At 41.9% G+C, this 22,495-nt stretch overlaps 1 protein-coding gene across 1 annotated transcript; it reads left to right on the forward strand.

Moving 5' to 3' along the window:
* Nucleotides 1–1,262: 1,262 nt before the first annotated feature.
* Nucleotides 1,263–22,475, forward strand: hadh (hydroxyacyl-CoA dehydrogenase). The gene is made up of 8 exons (XM_084318867.1): nt 1,263–1,422; nt 2,393–2,521; nt 4,778–4,935; nt 10,836–10,962; nt 17,777–17,866; nt 18,607–18,679; nt 18,992–19,108; nt 22,021–22,475. Exons 1-8 carry the CDS (start codon nt 1,306–1,308, stop codon nt 22,137–22,139), a joined length of 930 nt encoding a protein of 309 aa, XP_084174993.1. The 5' UTR covers nt 1,263–1,305; the 3' UTR covers nt 22,140–22,475.
* The last annotated feature ends 20 nt before the right edge of the window (nt 22,476–22,495 follow it).

Genomic DNA, 22,495 nt, shown 5'->3' on the forward strand with positions numbered 1-22,495 from the left:
GTCATGTTCAGTTCATTCATAAATTATACTGAAAAGTAAATCCATCATCTATAACGGTTTATCTTAACAGAGTAGTATTTTTTGTAGTAAACTATTCTCTCATGTATCTCTAAAATTCCAATATTATAATGACAGAATAATGTCAGTTGATGAAGACATTATTTTTACACTATCTGTAACATGCATACACTCTTGCCATACAAGAGATTATATACAACTATGTAAATATACACATAAAACTATGCCCCCCACAACAATACTGACAACAAAGTATGGATTTGTCAGTATTCCAATGTACAGTGTGTGTCCACCCCCCCCCCCCCCCCCCCCTCCAATGTACAGTTCCCCCCCCCACCCAACCCCACCCCACCCAGGGGCGTAGCTGGGGGGGGGTAGTTTAGGATGATTCCAAGGGCCCAGCACTTTTTTTTTTTTTTTTTACTAGACATCACTCAGGTGTATTATTGATGCTCTCATTGATACTATGTTTGTTTCTGAAGTGTGTGTGTGTGTGTTGTGTGTGTGTGTGTGTGTGTGTGTGTGTGTGTGTGTGTGTGTGTGTGTGTGTGTGTGTGTGTGTGTGTGTGTGAGATATATAGAGAGAGAGGGGGGGCTTTGGTAGACTATTGCATTGGTCCATTCATTGAAGATGAACGCAATGCGACATCCTTTACTAGGCTCACCCACCAACAGTGCAGGTGCTGAACTGCTGATCCGAATGTATAGGTAAAAACCATATTATGCGTTTTCATCAATAAAAAAATGGCCAAAAACATTTCGCTCGCGCGCTTACGCGCGCTCGCATACACTGGGGGCCTACAAATACATTCTTTCATGGGGCCCAGAATCTGGAGCTACACCCCTGACCCCACCTACCCAACCTCCTCCAATGTACAGTTTCTATGTCAAATGTATATAGACTCTTTTCTGGACACTTTTTGTATCACAAACAGAAACAGTACTGTATTTGCAAATCTGGTATGTCATAAATGTATAGATGTAGCAGTACTGTCTATCTGTATGTCGTGTGTGTCATATTATGTTATGATGAATTGAAAATGGGGGACCCTGATGTAAACAAGACGAAAGTCTTTCTCTGGTCTGCATCCCCTTAACAATTGTATGTATTGAGCTGTACTGTAACTGTACCCATTCTGCAATCTGTTAATAACATTTTCAATCAATCAATCAATCAAACTGTGTGAAAGGTCGTGGAATTGTCTGCATGATCACGTGATCCACTGGCACTGACCTTCTAAAAGAGACAGCAGCAGCAGCAGCAGGTCTTGCTCGACTTCTCAAGTCATGGCGTTCTTCACTCATCAGATCACCCGGGGTCTCTCCTCTACAGCGGTCCGAAATGTTGTAATAAAGCATATAACAATCATCGGAGGTGGACAAATGGGTGCTGGTATTGCACAGGTAAGATAATACACCACTGATGATAGTACCTGTCAGCTTGGCTTCGCTACGTAGCTATAGCTAGCGAGCTATGTCTGCATACCATAGCAATAGCTAACGCGTTACCCAAGTCCAGCTGTACTACAGACTGAACATGATAATTATATTAGCTAGCGTAACTGGGGACCAGCAACTTAATTAATATATAACTAACCAACTAACTAGAGACGTGTATCGCTTTAATCCGCCATGTACCAGAATCACGTCGATCAGTAATTTAACTAGTACAAAGCTCCAATCTGCAGCTGTTTCATTGACTATGAATCGGAGACTGATTACAACTATTTGTTACGAGGAGGGGAAATTGCATTATTGTCTAACCTCATTACCAGTTGTAAGAAACCGAAAATTGGGCTCATATCCCATAAATCACCCAATGGGGTCACTGTGTCCACACATTTGGTCTCTCATTCATTGGAATGTTTTTTTGATGATGCACAGATCTGTCTCTTGGTGACAAGTAAAGTTGTTCTTACACCGTGGGTACTGCATGCATATTAGTTTGATAGGACAATAGAGTATAAAAAAGACGTGCATTCATGGAAAGTAACTTATATTTCTGTGTGTAAAACCCTCACATTAGTACTATAAACATGCAAGAGAGCGATCAGCGTTTCCTATACATAGGTCTATCTGGCAGTGGCAGCACACTACAATATCAGACAGACTCACCACTAATAGATTTACCAAAACGGGACACTCAGTGCTTCTGGCTGCATCTGTACCATCCTTTCCACTGCTGATTACTGTATATCTAATACACCGCCACCACACCACACATGACCAACAACAGCAGAATTAGTGGGAAAGCACTGGCTTATGCCTTGTCACTTTTAAAACGGACAACATACGACCTTAGCTGGACCTCTGGCTTACCAAACACAGGCAAAGGTCAACTGCTGTTGCATAAAACCCTGCTGCTTTGTTACAGGTTGCTGCATCAACCGGCCATACAGTGACGCTGGTGGACACAAATGCCGACATCCTTCAGAAAGCGTCCAAAGGAATCGAAGGCAGCCTGAAGAGAGTGGTGAAGAAGAAGTTTGCCGATAATCCAGAGGTTAGAAGTGATTCTTTTTCACATGGCGCTCAACTAGGGATGGGCATGACTATTCATTTTTAATACTACCTACTCCTTTTCACATAGTACTCAACTAGTGATGGGCACAAGTATTCATTTTAATATTACCTACTCCACCAGTGAAATAATAAATAACTCAAAGTACTAAGAGCGATACACTGCTCTGTTGTTATATATTTTTCTTTATTGAACAATCTTATCACACTTTTTACTGTCCGTTCTATCTTATAATTTTTTGCCTATTTTAAACTGAATCAAACCGCACTTTTTTACTCTATCTAATCTATTCTATTTTATTATTTGTATTGCTGAAGAACTGTGATTTGCCTAACCTTGCTACCTCTATCTCTTTGTATTTACATTTAAAAAAAATTATGCTCGCTTATGCCTGTATTTTTTACTGTTGTGAAGCACTTTGAACTGCAACCTCTGTATGAAAAGTGCTATACAAATAAAGTTATTATTATTAACTACTAAAAACAACATTTGCATATTGCCTTTGTTTTGTCGGGGACCAAACAGAAACACATTATTTTTCACACCACGGTTGGAGAAATCCCTCAGCTGAATGGTCCAGTTAAATGTTTTAATCCATGTGGTTGCACATAGGCTGTACATTTTCTGTTGAAGACGTCAGAATGTTTTGGGCTGCAGCGTGGTGATGTGCTCTCGCTCTGTGTCCTCCAAACAACTTGTTTTATCTTAGTACCCAACCACTAAATTACTTGAAATGCGAATCTTTACACTCAACCATGCGTTCCAGTGGAAGTTACTAAAACGATACAATGGGAGAATTAGGGGACACATTTTAGTAGTTCTACAAGTTAATATTGTCTTTTAGGTTCCCTAAACATCGTCGTTTTATTTGTACATCTTTTGGATTATGCATTCTAGTAGACTATATACCCCTCTGTTTCAGTCCTGTTCTCAAGGGGCTGTTTCTGTGCTTGTAACAAGCGTGCTGCTCATGCACCATCTAGCTGTGGTGTTCGAGCCTGTACCTTCAAACCAAACTCGGATCAAACTTTCAGACTAGACGTTGCAGATCAAATTAATATGACTCAAGATCCAGCAATAGCATAGCAATCTTACTGTTTTTCCATTTTCGTCAAACATATTTTAGGTTAAACTTTAGGTAGAAAAGAGAATATTATGAGCGAGCCGCCATCTTATACACACGTTTTATCGTTCTCTTCACACGTGAATACAATGGCCCTACTGACTACGGCGATTGTGGCTGCGATTTATGAATGGCTTGTTTCAAGGGGCAGAAAAGGCACAATGCACATAATTTAACATTTCTCATTTTATTCTGTAAAACACAATGCAAAAGACAGGAAAAGGCCATTTTCACTAAGTCACCTTTTAACCACTTAACTGGCGCCCAGAAAAGTGGCAATTTTTAAACTTGAACTTGAGGACTGCATACTTCTTTTGAAAAGCGTATCTTTTTACTTTATACTTATAGCACATGCATAAGCCTGGTCTCTTTTGAAAGATAACATTCTGAAGTTTCTTACACAATAAAGAAAAATTACTTTTAGTGCTAATGAAATAGAGTAACATAGGTCTGAACTTGAGTTGTAGAGAAACTTGTTACTCACGTTTTTCTGTAGTAGTTGCAATATCCAAAAATAGTATATCCAAAAAAGCTGGAAAACACCCTGGGTCCATAGCCTGAAGTCTTATGTAGTACATCATCCGTTCAGAAATGAGTGATTAGGAGCCATTTTGGTAAACTGTGTACAAAAGAAAAAGCTCTCCAGGATTCCATTTCCTCATTGACTTCAATTCATTCTGTTTCTTTTCTCTTCCTGTTGTCACTCGTGACTTTTCACCTACTGTAGATCCCTGATTCGCTCATCCCCACGTGGGGTATCATTGGAAAGCCACACTCATTGGCTACAACCCTCTCCAATAATTTCCGAGATCGGCAAATGATTGACGGAGCTAGAGCCCCGGGAGTCCGGGGTGGTAATCTGACTCTGCCGTGTACAATGGTGCACGCCTCACATATCGGCATGTAACTCGAGAACCGTCGAGTGAGGTGGCATTCGAACGGCAACAAATAGGGCTTTAATTCTCTATATATATTGTATTTAAAAAAATGCAGACCCGAGCCGCCAGACGCTCGCAAAGTGGCGTGTCGCGCCAGTGGGCAAATCGTCCTAAAGAGGGCCTGGGGCCGGGCAGTTGCCAGTTGAGTGGTTAATGGGACATGTTGGTTTGTTTCAGGCTGGAGCAGAGTTCATCCAGAAGGTCCTGCAGAACGTGACGACCTCGACAGATGCGGCGTCTGCCGTGCAGAGCACGGATCTGGTGCTGGAGGCCATCGTGGAGAACCTGAAGGTCAAGCAGGGTCTGTTTGGTGGGCTGGACAAAGTGGCACCTGCGTAAGTAATAATAATAATAATAATGGATTTAATTTATATAGCACACTTTAACTCATTCAGCGCCAGAGGGCGCTGCTTACTGTTACTGTTGAAAGGCCAGCGCTTTAAAGTATACAAATAATATGTGGCAGTGTTTGCAGGGCTCAAACTATATTATATATCATAATAATATAATGCTATTGCCCATTTGACATTGAGTATCTATCGTTCAATTTGTGAAAAAGAAATCATTTTTTCATCCATACATTCCCGTTTTATACCGTGGTGAATATGAGTATAGTTTTAGAGTAATCCTGTCTAATCCCAGAAAACGACGCTATGCAGTAATGCGTGCATTTCACTAAAAACGTGCCGTTTCTCGCCTGTATACGCTACTATTTCGAAATCAACGCTATATTATCGGTATTATGTTTCATCATGAATGCATGAAAGGGTGAGGGGCGGGGTCGTTTTTAACGGAATACGTTACACACACACATTACACACATACGCTTGGATCGCAGTGAAGGAATTCTTGGATCGACGCAAGATTGATACCATATAGCCTTTACCTTGACTAGGATGTACTCCAAAAAGAATATTCCAATTATCTGATCGCCATTCCAAGTATTGATGTCGATCGTGTTGCCAACATAATCCACCAAAGAACATGAACCGGGAGTGCTTGATTCTCCTCAATCCATGCGTTATAAACGCTTGTCCTGCCCGACAAGGAAAACTCCGCCCGGACACTTTAGATCGACGCACAGCCCAAGACAGAGTTTCAAAGCATGTGCAATACCGGCAGCAGGCGGCGGTATTGGATGTTTGCGATCTCAGACCCATTCCCATAACATCAGGCTCCCTGGATGGATAATCAATGGAAATAGCGAATAAAAGAAATAACAACCAAAACCCGACTATACTAGAGTCTGGCGCCGAACGTTCGGCGAGTTAACCCGACTATCATCGGGTCTGGCATGGAAAGTGTTAAACTCAGTGAGCTCTCAAGGTGCTTCACAGCAGAAGGAAAACAAAAAGGTATAAAACATTTTAAATGAATAAAATTAAATAAACAAAACATAGGAGCAGATAAAAAAAAAACAGGCCCTATTGGAAGGCAGAGCTAAACAAATGGGTTTTAAGGCTGGCCTTGAAGGTAGCAATGGAGACTGAAGCCTTGATGGACCCTGGCAGCTGATTCCACAGGCGCGGCCCCAGTGCATAAAAAGCATGGTGCCCCATGGTCGACAGCCTAGTGCATGGGATGGCGAGGAGGTTTTGGCTGCCAGACCTGGGCCCCGTTCCCCGTACCTGGCTAACTGAGTTAGCCGGATAATTTCCAGCATAGCCTGACTTAAACCAGACCTTTCCATTCCCCGACGCTCGATTGTCTAAATCACCATGACAACAGATCAAAAAGTTTGAGCCTGGTCGGGAGCAGGGTTAAGTTCAGTTAGCTGGATGAACCATGGCCACGCCCCCGCAAAGAAATGCCAGCTCGCTTCCTGAAATATTTCTCACAGTCTAGATCCCATTATACCATTCTGAATTATGTTTTTGTGCTTCGTTTTCCTAGAGCGGGCTTTTGAAATGTATAATAATAGAACTAAATGCTGATAATAAATCATATTGAGCCTATAGATTTACTTTGTCCTAAATAAAATAATGCACGTCATATACGGCGCTCGGAGTCACGATACACACTGCATGTGGTTATTTTAATAACGGCGCATTGCAAATGTGAATCCCGCGGGGATATTTTTAATGAATGAAACCTATCGGCCGTTTGGCTCTGATTAGTTTCATATATTCTCCGCTGTAGATTTGCTTAACGGAGCGCCCGGATTGTGTTTCATTCAAGCATAAAATTGAAGTGTCTATGCGTGGATTGTGGTTTTTGTGTGATATTGTAACTGGGATTAAAATGTCTGAGATGCGCTGTTTGACGGATTTGAGAAATTGAATGAGCCGTTGACGTCACATTAATGCATTTGAGAATAAAGAGATAAAACTTCATTCAAAAGAAAAATATTCGAAACACGGGTTTCTTGTCCATTGATGGATACACAATGAATATATCCCGTCTGGCACAGTGGTGCAACGGCTAGGCTCAATCTTGTCAACCGGGCGACCCAAGTTCGAAACCCCGCGTTTCCAATATAATTTTTTTGGAATATAATATTAATGATTATACGCAAAAGTAGCCTAGTTTTAAGTTAAAATATTATAAATCTACATGCATTGAGGATGTCATTCTTTATATAGCTCTCAACGTGCACCAAATTGATGTATTTACATTGCAAAAAGAAGAAAATGACTAGAAGAAGGGGGATTCGAACCCGGGTCGTCTGCGTGAAAGGCAAAAGGACAAACCGTCACACCACAGTGCAGATAAGTAAAACATCCACCATACATCAATCAATGGATAAGAGAGCCGTATCCTTATTCTGAAACGGTTGAACTAATTATTTTCGCTAGCAAGATCTCATTTGATTATTCAATCCATAAACCTACTGCCAGCAGGAACGTTTAAAGAAATATAATCTGATTGATTGGGGTAATGAGGGATTTAAAATGAGCCTAGATTATGCATTAACTTGTCGGCGAAGGCTATTGAGCCGCCTGCAATCTGTTAATAAAGTTTTAAAACAATCAATCAATCAATGCCGTTAGAAGATCAGGATTTCTGCTATCGACACCTGCTGTCTTTTCAACTGAAGCGGCCGCGCGCAATTATCCAGAGTCTCAAATCTGGTTCGAGTTAACGAGACTGAATCAGCGTTCGAGGAACAGGAAAATCCCGGCTTCAAACATCGGGTTAATTGAATCTGGATAATGGGACTCTTGATCGACTTAGTTGAACCAGGTACGGGGAATAGGGCCCTGAGTGACCTGGACGCAGGTTGAGGGGACGTAGTCTGTAGTAAGTCTCAAGTAGTCTGAGACCTAACGGAACCCAGTGCAGCTTGACTAGTTAGTGATTATGTTTACAACCAGCCTCATCTGTTAACACTTTAACTGCCGGGAAACGCTTTACAGCGTCATTCCCGGCCATGCTCAAGTTGCCGAAGGACGCTTTACAGCGTCTTTAATATCAATATTTCAAAAATTTGTGATCGGATTCATATTTCCCCTCCGCTGGCCTGAGATCCACCAGGAGGACCCACTGAGCTCACTGGCGGTTCAGGAGCGCCATCTGGTGGCCGATCAGCGCAATCGCCAAACAGGAAGTGCTATGGAGGTTGTGCTGGTCGGCCATATTACTTCCGGGCACTCGGTTTGGCTGCCGGCACTCTGGCTCGTCACAATATAATAGCGATCCATTGCCAATAACTCGATAAACAACATGATTTGGACGTATATAGTATTATACAAGCTGGAAATGGTTCATCAGGATAAACATCCCATAATCGAAAACGGTCTACACCACGCTGATCGTCCAACGGCGCGAGGAAGATCCGGTGAGATTCAGCGTTATTCTTGAACGTGTTCCATATAAACTGTTATGATGAACATATGACCCACACTAGATGAATGATATAACGCTGCCCACGGAATTATAAACGATCCCCCGCCCATCCGGTCATCATCAGATCATACGTAGATCATTCTAGAAGTACGTCCAATTGAAATTTTTTATATCACCCCGATTGCCATCAAACTGTATTTCATCATCAATATAATTCATTTGGGGCTATAGATCACGTTCTGGAGAAAGCTGCAGAAAGAGATGAAAACATACTTATACATTAGACCATACTTTACTATGAATATGTGAATGAAAAAGTTTAACGTTGCTACACAATGAACAATACATATAGGACTTTGAATGGGCCCTAATAATGGCAATGTAGCAATAGAATTTAAAAAGTTATAGCCATGCAAAGAAGGGGTACTTATCCATAGACAAATAGAGCTGGCAACCCATGGTATAGCATGAATTTAACCTCCGGCACCCATAGTGTTAAAAGTAATACTTTATTGTGCAGAATATAAATCTGAAAAAGGGGCGTTGTCTTATTTTCGGGGTCTAGACTTTTAAATATCATTATACATTCACAACAACAGATTGTGCCAAATGATGGTTCCCCAAGTGAGCCACCATCTTTATCTCTACATCTCCCTCTCGTTCTCACACACGCACACACACGCACACACACACGCACACACGCACACACACACACACACACACACACACACACACACACACACACACACACACACACACCTACATACGCACAATGACTGAGAGACACACCAACCAGCTCGAACAAAGTGGCTTGAAAGTCAGGCAAGTTAACAAACAACAGAGGAGTTACGATGCCAATTTTAAGATTGTGGTGATCGATAAACGAAGCAGTCATCAAACAACTGTCAAGCAGCCAAGAAATATGATGTAATGTTTGAAGATGGTGAGCCCAAATAAGCTGCATTAAAAATCCAAACCGTCAGAGAAAATATGTCAACCAAAATATGTTAAAAATAACAGCCTATTGTTTTATTCAATGTGTTTTTTTATAAAAGATGATTTTACCAAAAGATGGTAAAAACAACAGCCTACGTTGAATAAAACAATGTGTTTTATTATCATTATTTTCAAATAAAAAGTTTTGGTCTTTTTCCAAAAATGTGTCTTGAAAAAGAGCGGTTGTCAATCAGGGTTGTCTTATATTTGGACCAATACTGTAATTAACGGTGCTCATAAACGCCTCATCAGGATGTGAGTGACATAACTGTCCTCTTGTGTCTTATACATTTTTCTTTCCAAATAAATTCTAGTCAACAACCTGCATGTAAATCAATAGTCAATGAGCCATAGAAAATGTTATTTGAAATCCACTGACATAAATTCCAGTTCATATTACGCCAAGGGTTTCATTTACATTTTGTGCAGTTTATACCTACCTGTTAATTATTGTTGATCCTCTACTTTGCGATCCTTCCATCGCTTGGGGGCTTGTGAAATTCTACAGCTTAGCGGAAGATCCCCCTTTAATCTCATCTTCTTTCTCTTCACTGGGCTGCACTATCATCATAATCAGTATATTTACTGGCTGTTTCTGTTGAAGCTCCTGCCAGGGTTTGTTTTAAAACACCAATTTATTCATTTAATCCCAGAGCGACTGTGTCTGGGATATTATGGATTTACCCCAACTACCGCTTCAGAGTTTTCGTATTAACTCAATAAGCTTTTGTTTGAGTCGGTTAACATTTGCTGTGCACATTCATGACCCCTAGAGGAAGAAGCCTGTTGATTTCGGTGACCCCATGACCTTTCCTCTAGGGCCACCATCAGGCCAAACATTCATATCCTACTTGTCAATGCGATAACTCAAATAACTTTTATTAAAATCTTTTAACATTTGCGGTGCAGATTCATGACCCCTGTAGGATGAACTCTTACTGATTTCGATGACCCAATGACCTTTTCCTCTAGCACCACCATCAGGTCAAACTTTCAACTTTCAACTTTAGAATTGGTGTATTTTGAATACCTTTTTCTTTTTGAATCTTTCAACATTTGTGGTGCCCATGCATGACCTCAAGAGGAGGAATCCTCTTGATTGATCAATACTCCTGATCTTATTTCCACCAAACATGACAAATGATTTGCCTTACCATAGCAAGGAGACCTGTGATGTTCTGAATCATCTGGCCTCATGGTGGCGCTATTCTCATAAAACTAAAAACATGAACTAATCCTCAAATTAGGGGCATGGTCATAAAATGGTGGATTGAGAATTTGAGTCATTTAAAAGGTTTTAATTTCATACGTAAATGCTGAACGTGCTGTGAGGAGAACTGTCCTACGGTGTCCTTCAGAGGACATTTGAGAGCTTGGGAGATGGACATGCCTGTTGTTATTAATTGGTGTTCCTTGTGCTTACAGTCTGTTTTTCGGCTCCCTTCCACGTTAGACACACCATCTTCGCCAGCAACACCTCCTCACTGCCCATCACAGACATAGCCAGCTCCACCAACAGACTGGACAGATTTGGGGGCCTTCATTTCTTCAACCCAGTCCCCATGATGAAGCTTGTAGAGGTAGGACCAGGGGCCACCTTGGGGGGGGCACAGCTGTTACCCTGTGATATATAGACCTCTCGCGGGTGACGTATTTTAGCTCTAGGAAACTGAATGGACTAGTATTAATAGGTCGCTCCTAGTTTCGTCTGTGGTTCTTGCAGCTGTGGCCCCATGAACAAAGCCTTTTTTTTTTCTTTTTTTTTTTTGTGATGTTTGTTATAATATTTTATTTTCAGCTTTTATAGTTTCACAAACACACATCAAGACAAATCACAAACACAAAGAAAATAAAAAAATAAATAAAAAGAACACAAACAGTATGTTGCCAGACACTGTCACATCAATGAACAAACATACACCATGTCATATGCTATACACTAAGGACGCAAGGGGCTGATTCTCTGACATATATACACATACATATATATATACATATATATATATACACTAATACACACATACATAGTAGTGTTGTCGAAAATATCGAAAAATCGACATATCGATTCTGAATACCCAAAACTGTTTCAATACTCATTTCCCGAAATATCGACACCTAATCATTTATAAAAAAAGATAAAAAAAATAAAAATAAGTTGCATTGTTCACTTCAATACCCGCAATAGTACAGCAGTCCACACACACATGTGCATTCAGTTAAGTCGGAACATGACTGCAATACAAACAGTTCAGCCCGTCAGGCACATGCAACACAGACCAGTGTTTACATCCGTCTGCCTGAGAAAACACCATGCTCTGCAACAAAAAACGATTGAAGTGAGATGAACAGTTATTTCCAAATGTATGATCTAAAGATAAACAAAGGGTTTCAAAAGTGCCATATCTATCCTCTCCTACAGTACCAGAGAGAAGCTGAGGAGAACCAACCAGCAACAGAAGCAAAACCTATCAAAAAAAATTATAATTTAAGATTGAACCTTTTTCCCTGTGGTATCGAAAAAGGTATCGCATCGAAGCTCAAAATTCCACTATCCTGACAACACCAATACATAGTACAGAAAATACACAGGAGGACATTGAGAAGCACTTATGTTCTAGCTAAGCATTCCAAAAAGGGACCCCATATAATTTCAAATTTGTTCAAGGTCTCAGACCTACTGTGACGAATGCTTTCCAGCTGCAGAGAGGAGACCATCTCAGTGAGCCATCTTTTAAAATTTGGAGACGACGTGTCTTTCCATTCCTTCAGGATAATTCTTTTGGCCACAGCCATACCAAACATCAGGGCCTCCTGCTCATTGTAAGGTAATTCTGCAGTGTTAGCTGAACAGCCGAGTAAAGCTAGAAGGCAGTCTGGGGCAATCTCTCTTTTGTACGCCTTGGTATACCAGTCAAAAATGTCTACCCAGTACTTAAATAGCTTGGGACAAAACCAAAACATATGTGAAAGATTACCCTCTGCGGACATGCAACGATCACAGATAGGCGATACAGAGGGATAGATTCTATGCAGTTTGGTTTTAGAGTAATGTAGTCTGTGAATGACCTTAAACTGTATAAGTTGGACTCTGGCATTAATAGAACATTTATGTATCCTGCTAAGTCCCTCCTCCCACATCTCATCAGAGATTTCCATACTAAGCTCTGTGGACCATACATCTTTAATGTGGTCGGAGGAAGCCATAGATTGGACAGAGAAATATGAAACAAAATCAGAGATCAGGTGTTTTGAAACTGGTGATCGGCTCATGAGATTATAAAACTGGTAATCAGCAGGACATGTCTCAAAGTCTGGGATATTACTGCGGACATAGTTTCTAACCTGCAGGTAACGAAAGAAGTGTGAGCTTGTAAGATTAAATTTAGACTTAAGTTCGTTAAATGAGGCAAAGTGACGATCAACATATAGATCTTTAATAGTGGCCAGTCCCTTTCCCTTCCATAATGAAAAAACAATATCAGATTGACCAGGGGGAAAATTATGGTTATCACATATTGGAGCATATGCCGAGGTTGAAGGTACTTTGAAAACCTTTTTGATTTGACTCAATATTCTCAGTGAGTTCCGAAGGATAAAATTGTTGAGAGCCATCTTATTAATCGTATCACACTTAGAAAATAACATTGCAGGAAGAGAGCTTTTTAGGTTCACATGCGCCTCCATGTCTAGCCACCTGGGGGCGTCTATGGCTACTGTAGCATCACCTATGAAGTAATCTTGCCAGAAGGTCATGGCCCTTGCATTAGCAGCCCAGTAGTAGTGCTGGAATACCGGCAGGGCCAGCCCCCCCATATGCTTTGGCTTCTGCAAGTGTGCTTTTGAAATACGATGTGCTTTATAGCCCCAGACAAATGGCAGAAGTATAGTGTCTATCTGTTTAAAGAAAGAGGCAGTCAAAAAAATAGGCACGCTCTGAAAAAGGTAAAGGAACCTGGGGAGAACCACCATTTTTATGACATTCACACGCCCCACCAAAGACACTGGCAAAATTCTCCACCTCTCCATATTTTTCTTCAATTTTGAGACCATTTCACCAAAGTTCAGTTTAAATAGGAGTTTGGGATCCTTTGGTATAACTACTCCCAGATAGGTGAAGTGGTCATATTCTATTTTAAAGGGTAAGCTGTCAGTAAAGGAAGAGTCTAGGCTCCCTGAGATGGGCATGAACACACTTTTCTCCCAGTTAATGGAGTAACCAGAGAAAGTACCAAACTGCCTGATTAAATCTAGGAGGCATGGGACGGAGGAGGCAGGATCAGCAAGATACAGGACCACATCATCCGCATATAGCGAAATACGGCTCTCATACTTTCCCAACTTTATTCCTGTGATGTTGGGATGACTCCTGATACTGATAGCCAGGGGTTTGAGGGCTAAATTGAACAGTAAGGGACTAATACAACATCCTTGTCGGGTGCCGCGATGGAGTGGGAAGGAGTCAGATCTATCAGAATTGGTAAGAATGGAAGCTCTGGGATGAGCATACAACATTCCAATAAGAGAACGAAACCTGTCACCGAAACCAAAGCGCTGGAGGACACTGAACATATATTTCCATTCGATCTGGTCGAATGCCTTTTCAGCGTCAAGTGATATGATCGCCGGCTTAGTGTCCTTTCTTTGGTTAGAGTACAATATGTTTAGTAATTTCCGAATATTAGAAAAAGCAAGCCTGCCAGGAATGAATCCCGTTTGGTCGGAGTGGACGAGAGATCCGACATGCTGAGCCAACCTAGTGGCCAACACCTTGGCAACTGTCTTTTGGTCAAAATTTAACAAACTTATAGGCCGGAACCCTGCTGGATCAGTCCCATCCCTACCTTTCTTGAGTAAAAGGCACACATTTGCTTCGTAAAGGGAGTCAGGGAAGACATTATTAGTGATAGAATGTTGAATCATTCTAAGAAGTAGAGGGGCCAAAATGTCACTGTAAGCTTTATAAAACTCCGCCCCATACCCATCCGGGCCAGCGGCCTTCCCGCTAGGGAAAGACTTTATTGCACTTGTTATTTCCTGCAGGCTGAAATCAGCATCTAGCTCATCCCTTGCCTTATCACTAAGCACTGGCATATCAATATTGTCCAGGAAGCTCTCAACCTCAGAGTCTGGGGCATGGCATCTAGAGGTATAAAGGCCAGTATAAAATTCTTTAAAACGGTCATTTATGTCTTTAGGGTTAGTCAGCAAGCTGCCCGATATAGATTTGATATTATGAATTGCCTGGCTGGCCTGTACACCCCTCAGCTGCCTAGCCAACAGTCTGTCTGGTTTATCACTTAGTTCAAAGTGCTTCTGTCTGAGTTTAAGGAGGAGGGTACTAACCTGCTTGCCCAGAATAGAATTGTATTCATACTTCAATTTTAAAATGTTATTTAAGTCCATTTGGGATTGTGATAGTCTGTAAACCTGCTCCAGCGAGGGGAGCCGTGCCTCAATCTCAGCCAGGCGCTTACGTCTTTCTCTCTTTCCAAAGGCTTCATAAGATATAATGTGCCCTCTCAATACCACCTTAAGAGACTCTCATAGTGTAGCGTCGGAGACATCACCGGTATCATTAGTCTCCATAAACTCAATGAGTCGAGATCTCATTTGATCCCGAAATGCTTTCTCCGAGAGCAAAGAGGGGTTGAAGCGCCAACTGTATCGCGTCTGTGGCAGTGCCAGCTTTACCAACATAGTGATTGGCGCATGATCTGAAATAAGGATGCTATGATATTTAGTTTGCAGCACACTAGATATAAATTTAGCATCGACAAGAAAATAATCTATTCTTGTATACGATTTGTGGAACGTGGGAAAAGAAAGAATAATCCCCGTCTGTAGGGTGCTGCAATCTCCATATGTCAACTATGTTCATAGAACGCATTAAATTGTTTAGTACTCCAACGGAATTAATGGTCGGAGGCGGACGAGTGGACATACGATCAAGATAGGGATCTAGATAGCAATTAAAATCTCCACCTAAAATCAAGTTGGTGGTATTCAGATCAGGGATTATGTCAAATATTTTACGAAAAAAGCTTGGGTCGTCAATGTTGGGACCATAAATATTCAGGCATGTTATTGGTAGTGAATTAATGCTACCAGACACCATGACATATCTGCCTCCGGGGTCGGAGACTACCGTGGTCATTTGAAATGGGACAGATTTACTAAATAAAATAGCAACCCCTCTTGCTTTGGAAGAAAAAGCAGATTGGTACACTTGTGACACCCAGTGCTTCCTCAGGCGCCTCTGTTCCGTTGGAGCTATATGAGTCTCTTGTAAAAATATAATATCTGCAGACAATGTTTTCAAATGAGCAAAGCCTTCTAATATACATTTCTCTCTCTGATGAGCCAGTGGATTCAGAATTTTAAGTGAAAAAGGAAAGATTGCGCTAGCCAAAACTAGCTTAGCATTGCAGGTCAGGTGACCCGGCGTCACCAGTGTTCTCTCCAACATCCGGTCATTTAGGGTTCGCAATTAAGAATGAAAATTCTTTGGTGAAACGGACAAAAAGGAAATGCACCAGGGCTTGTCATAGCGACATGATCGAGCGATGAAAATTCTTTGGTGAAACGGACAAAAAGAAAAAGGAAATGCACCAGGGCTTGTCATAGCGACATGATCGAGCGAGAGGTCTATGTCAGAAGTTGTGATTCTTGTTTTAGGCCACTTAACTCATTCACTGTCAACGATGAGTATACTCGTTATTGGCCGGCAATCGTTGGAAGCCAACAACGAGTATACTCGTTATTTGATCGTTATTTCTTTTATTCTCTATTTCCATTCATTATCCATCCAGGAAGGCTAGTGTTACCATAGGGAATGAGTCTGAGATCGCAAAAAATCCTATACCGCCGTCTAGCGTGATGCGGCCGGTATTGCACTTTTATATTCTCATGAGGATTCCCCATGTTAACCCTGAGTCCATGTGCCTGTAATGAATAGAAATATCGAATAAAAGAAATAACAATCAAATAACGAGTATACTTCAACGATTGGCGCCCAATAACGAGAGTTGTTGATTTAAAATCGACTAGTGGAATTATGACTATTATTGGACTAGGATTTTGAGGACACAAGCCCCTGTTTGCCTCTAGAGGGCGATGAGGACACAAGCCCCTGTTTGCCTCTAGAGGGTGATGAGGACACAAGCCCCTGTTTGCCTCTAGAGGGTGATGAGGACACAAGCCCCTGTTTGCCTCTAGAGGGTGATGAGGACACAAGCCCCTGTTTGCCTCTAGAGGGCGATGAGGACACAAGCCCCTGTTTGCATCTAGGGCATAAAAAAAAATTGTTTGTTTCCTGTTGGTTGTCAGTTAAGGTAGGTAGGGAATTTATTTTATTTTTTTATTTTATTCTTTCCCACGGCGACTATGGATAGGGAATTTCTTTATTTAATTAAAATGTTCACAACAACATGGATGCATGTACTCTGCCAGCATGTTTAATATCCATAATACTAAAGGTTTGACTAAGATTTCTATGAAACTGTATTATAAAAAAAATAAAATAATTTTTATTTTTATATATATATATATATATATATATATATTTTTTAAAACTCATAAAATATATTGGGTCGCACTTAAATCGGCAGGGTCGGTCGGCAACCGGAAACAAACCATTATTTTTGTTAGGCCTAGAGGGCGATGAGGACACAAGCCCCTGTTTTCCTCTAGAGGGCGATGAGGACACAAGCCCCTGTTTGCCTCAGAGGGGGATATTTAATTTTTTTTATTAATCCTCTTTTTCTCCGCCTGATTTTTTCTCCCCATCCCAATTTAGTCGTTATGCCAATTCCCCCCCTCCCCTACCTGGTTGTTGTGCGCATGTTCCTCCTACTGGTCGGTACAAGGGAACCCTGAAGTCCACCACATGCTTCCTCCGACACATGTGGAGACAGCCAGTGGCTCTTTTTTCACCTGGCAGCGAGGACTCTCATTGGTGAAGCGTAACGCGTGGGAGGTCACGCTGCCTTCACCATTTCCTGCCTTTCGCTGAGCAGGCGCCCAGACCTGACCTGTAGGTGTCGCTGTCCACAACGCCAGATTACCACACGACTTCCCTCCCCCTAACTCAGCCAAACGAGTTAGTATGACGACCGGCCCAAGCCGCAGCGCAATGCTGACTCCGGGGGTGTCGAGACCGCAGCCTCTTGCATTGGTGACGAGCGCAATCTCCGCTACGCCACCCGACCGCCCTGACAGAGGGGGATAGTTTGAGGATAGTTTAAGATTCTTTTATTTATTGTTTCATTACATCATAAAATATGACGACAGACATTCGAAGCTTCATTCGAATACTTCAATAGAAGCATTGTTAAAAGAATTACATTCGGTACAGCCCTACTAGCAGTTAGTTTCAAGGGTATGTCTCTTCCGCAGGTGATTGGGACGTCAGCCACGAGCCAAGAGACCTTTGATTCCCTCCTGAACTTCAGCAAAGCACTTGGAAAGATACCCGTGTCATGCAAGGTGAGGCTTCCTCTGTGACGTGTTGTCTTTCATAGGGATGCATCAACAACACAACAGTGGCTGAGGAGGTAGAGTGCTCGTCTGGTAATCAGAAGGTTCCCGGTTCCCGGTTCGAGTCTCGCTCCTCCCGGGCAGAGTGTCGAAGTGTCCTTGAGCAAGACACTTGTGTGAATGTGAGGCATAAGTTGTAAAGCAATTTGGATAAAAGCGCTAAATAAATGCAGTCCATTTACCATTGACTTCTTCACTGTTCATACTGATCCCTGAACAGAGTACCGGTATGATCCATTACTTTCACTGACGGGCAGGAAGGGCTTATTGGACACAGATTATTGAGACATAATAATACATGTCATTGTCTGTCCATTAGAAAGATCCAACGTGCTTCTCTGTGGCAACAAGGTCATAGTGTCACAGATGTTGCGTGTTCTCGCATAGATTGAGCTGATCTGACACAAAGTGCCATGCCTGTGAACCGCCACTAGGGGCAGAATGGCTAAGTGTGAGTCAATTATTGGATGGCTAGATGAATGAGTGACATTGCCATCGTAGAGGTGCTTCACATCTGAAAATGCAGAGAATCAAATAGATTTAGTATTGGCCCGGTATCTGATGCTATTATCGTATCCGTGCGTCCCTAATCCCTATGTTTCAGTAGTTAACAGGCCTAAGCATTCATTAAGACTCTTTCACAGACGTGTTTGTGAGCAGTACAACTGACGTGTCTCACTCTTATTCAGGATACACCTGGATTCATTGTAAACCGCCTACTTGTTCCCTACATGATGGAGGCCATCCGGCTACACGAGAGAGGTATGAATTATGACTATGATTATCATGTTCAAATGACTGCAGTGGGCCTGATGCAGTGGCAGCCATTAATGTCTGGCCAGAGCCACCTGCCTGCTGCTGTTCTGAGTGGTAAGCAGCAGTGAATGTTCGCTTTCCTCTCATAGTAACAGAGTCTGAGGGAAGCACTGGGCCGGTTTTTGGTGTAATTATTTAGATTTGGACACTACTATAGTGTATAATTTTGTGATTTGGTCTCTTCGTGGTGTGGCTGTAGTTCTAACCCCCCCCCCCCCACGCAGCAGCAGCCCATAGTTGTTGTGTTTTGTCCCTCAGGCCATGGATCCAAAGAGGACATTGATATCGCCATGAAGCTTGGCGCCGGCTACCCCATGGGCCCCTTCGAGCTGCTGGACTACGTGGGTCTGGACACCGCCAAGTTTATTATGGACGGTGAGTAGAATCTCATAACGTACAGTATCTCCAGATCTGGATTTTTACTATATTCTAAAAGTGAGACTAGGAACTGGACACCAAGTTCTTTTGACATGTGGATTCCAAGTCATTCTTACCTTGATACAATATAAGATATTTTCTGCCGACCACTGCCATAGGCTTCCATTGTATCTGAAAATGTGTCCTGAAGGATGAGGCCGGTCTCATTAAATGTTTTTCCTCAACATATCCTACGAACAGACCAAGACCTACAATGGATTTCTCCTACTAACACGTGTGGTCTATTTAGTCGACACCAGATTATAGCTCATACTGGAGGTGCTAGGGTCAGTCTCATTCCACACACTCCACCCTCGCCCTGTCCACCCTCTCCATTCCACCTCCATATGTGGTTCACGTGGAGGGAGAGTTCTTCACACTGAAGGGTGGATGGTAGAAGCCTCCATCATTGATGAGTTCTACCCTATAAACTGGTAGCAAACAGAAACACTGGAGGACGGAGGAAACTAATCCTACAAATTTTAGTTCCTCGTTCACTGTAACTTAATAATTAAGTTATTTTCATGGCATGGCATACAGGTAACTTGACAACTTGTGTTCATCTTCCTTTGTTTTAATTCTACTTTATTAATTTTCTGTAAAAAAACAACCATGCAATACATTTCTACAGTCCAGTTTGCCTGAATCGGGGCAACTGCTGTCACTTCATGAAATAGTTCCAGGGAAAAGTCCAATGTCTGTGGTCATCACATGAATATCTGCTGCTAGAAGTAAATAAACACTGGCTATATCTTTTAACTCTTTCTCTGCCACGCTGGGAACGGGATATGGTTATGTGCTGCCACACATAGCCATATCCCGTTTCTGATTAATTGATTGTCAATAACGGCATTCGTTAGTACAACCCCATATGCTGATCAGGGCGATGGCTATGAAAACAAGGCACAATCAAGCTGGAATTGACGTTAAATTGCTCTTACCTGTGGCTGGTGGGATTCCAGAAAGAATATTCCAATTATTTGATTGCCATCTGGTAGATTGTATGTCCATTTGGGCCACGACATAACCCACCACAGCATAATGAATCGGGGGTCCCGAAAACTATTCAATGTGATCGGCTGAAGCCCTCGGCCCAGGCTACTAGAAAAGTCCGCCCTGAGGAATTTCATCGACGCACCGTCGATGAAATTCCTCAGGGCGGACTTTTCTAGTAGCCCATATAGACTCAAAGGAAGTGCAACATCGGCCGCATACCACCAGGTGGCGGTATTGGACTTTTGTGATCTCAGACTCATTCCCTATGGTAACGCAGCCTTCCTGGATGGATTATGAATGGAAATGGCGAATAAAAGAAATAACGATCAAATAACGAGTATAGTCGTTGTTGGCGTCCAACCATTGGCGGCCAATAACGAGTATACTCGTCGTTGGCAGTGAATGAGTTAAACACCACACAAACCCATGAAAGTCACCACATCTGAATAAAATGCCATGCCAATATCTGAAGTGCTTATTTCCTGAAAAGTTTTAGTTTTTCTCCCTGAAAATATGCCCTATTGTGCCTTAACACATTGAGTGCCAGCAGGGGGCGTACTATTTATCGCTTGAATGCCAGCCTTTTGAGACTGATTTTCCGATATTTCATGATTTTCGCAGAGCTATTTCTATATTCTATATTATGGCTATGTGTCTAATACGCCCGTCACTTATCAATTACTTGCTTGCAGTCAACATGTACGAAACTGATTGTTTTTTCATCGGTACATTTCCGTTTTATACCGTTTTGAAAAACTGAATTTTGGAAATTTCTAGAAAAAAATAAAAGATTCCGCAGGAATCGCCCTATAGTGTAATACACACAACACGTTGTCATTTTCCGGCTGATTTATGAATCGTTTTCAAATAAACGCTAGATTATCGATAGTATATGTGTACTTATGCACGCTAGAGAAGCGGAATTATCTATGACCTGGTCAGCGCTAACGTCATATACACACATAGGCTACCGGTACACACATAGGGGACATGTTGTGAAATATGTGAAAAAAACATCCGATTACCCCAAGACTGGTAAAATAGATTCCTTACCTCAGATCAGATGTTCTGCAAAAAGATTATTCCAATTCCTGATCGCCATTCCAAATATCGATCGAGTTTATTGATCCAACGTTATGTACTCGAAACACATAATCCACGCTGCTCTGAGGGTCCCCAATGAATGCATTAGTCTCTGGTTACATGCCTGAGAAGTAAAATGTGGAATCCGGAGTTTTCTTTTCACATGCATTTTCATTGAGTCCATTCCAATGGGTGCAATACCATCCGGGAGACGATAGGGGGCGGTATCTGCCCTTTTCGAGCTCATGATAACGTGAGGCTGGGTTGATGAAAAATGAATGGATATCGCTAATAAAAGCAATAACGATTAAATAACGAGATTCTTCGCCATTGGCACTCAACGCATGGCGGCCAACAACGAGATATCTCGTCGTTGGCACTCAATGTGTTAATACAGTGTCTAGAAAGGAAGAGGAATTCCTCCTCGGATACTGTATTAAATTGCAACAGCAAAAGTATTTTACACATAAATATGCTAGCATGGCATTTTAGTCACATTTGGTGACTCTTCAGTTTATGTGGTGTTTTAAGACACATTTTCAGATACACTGGAAGCTATTGACGGTGAATCGGCAGAAAATAACTACCAAATCTTTCAGTAACTGTAAAAGATTATGATAAAAAAGAAGGGCGTCTTGATTTTCATACCAAGGCCAGAATGACTTGGAACCCACACGTCCAAAAAGACTGTTATGCTCATTTTTTTTAAAGTTTAGAAACAATCGTAAGGAGAAAAAATAAATTCCCCAAAGCTCAACTATTTTCTTTTCTTATTGTTTCTATCTGTTCAGGCTGGAGTGTGATGGACCCAAACAACCCACTGCTCGCCCCCAGCGAGCTGCTCAACAAGATGGTCGCCGAAGGAAAATATGGCCGAAAGAACGGAGAGGGCTTCTACAAATACAAGTAGCGGAGTCTCACGGCATCACTGTCTGCTAGCTGCTGGTTGCTAGGGAGCTTCACCCCTAGCAACAGGAACATAGGTGAAGAGTCACTGATGGAAGGGTGGGAACTCAGGAAAACAAGCCATCAAACAAGGACTGATGAGTGTGTGCTGGTTCATCACGACAATTGTACAATACTGGTGGTTAACCTGCGTGCCAACTATGAAAACGGTTGACCTCTATCATGCATTTAAATTCTGGCACTTGAATCAATTCTGGGCTCTGTGTATCTTGAATGTCATCGCTACATGTGGTTTGTATCAAGAGATTGTGGCATTAAAGGGATTTCCTTTCCAAATGCCTTACAAGTGTGTTGGTTTTC

This window comes from Notolepis coatsorum, assembly GCF_963971535.1.
Source record: "Notolepis coatsorum genome assembly, chromosome: 7".
NCBI classification, from domain to species: Eukaryota; Metazoa; Chordata; class Actinopteri; order Aulopiformes; family Paralepididae; genus Notolepis; species Notolepis coatsorum.

Bases quoted from the DNA above. Each gene is read 5' to 3' on its own strand.
- hadh (XM_084318867.1), top strand. From the start codon at position 1,306: ATGGCGTTCTTCACTCATCAGATCACCCGGGGTCTCTCCTCTACAGCG. The intron at 1,423-2,392 runs GTAAGATAATAC...GCTTTGTTACAG, and splicing joins TGGGTGCTGGTATTGCACAG to GTTGCTGCATCAACCGGCCA. The intron at 19,109-22,020 runs GTGAGTAGAATC...CTATCTGTTCAG, and splicing joins CGCCAAGTTTATTATGGACG to GCTGGAGTGTGATGGACCCA.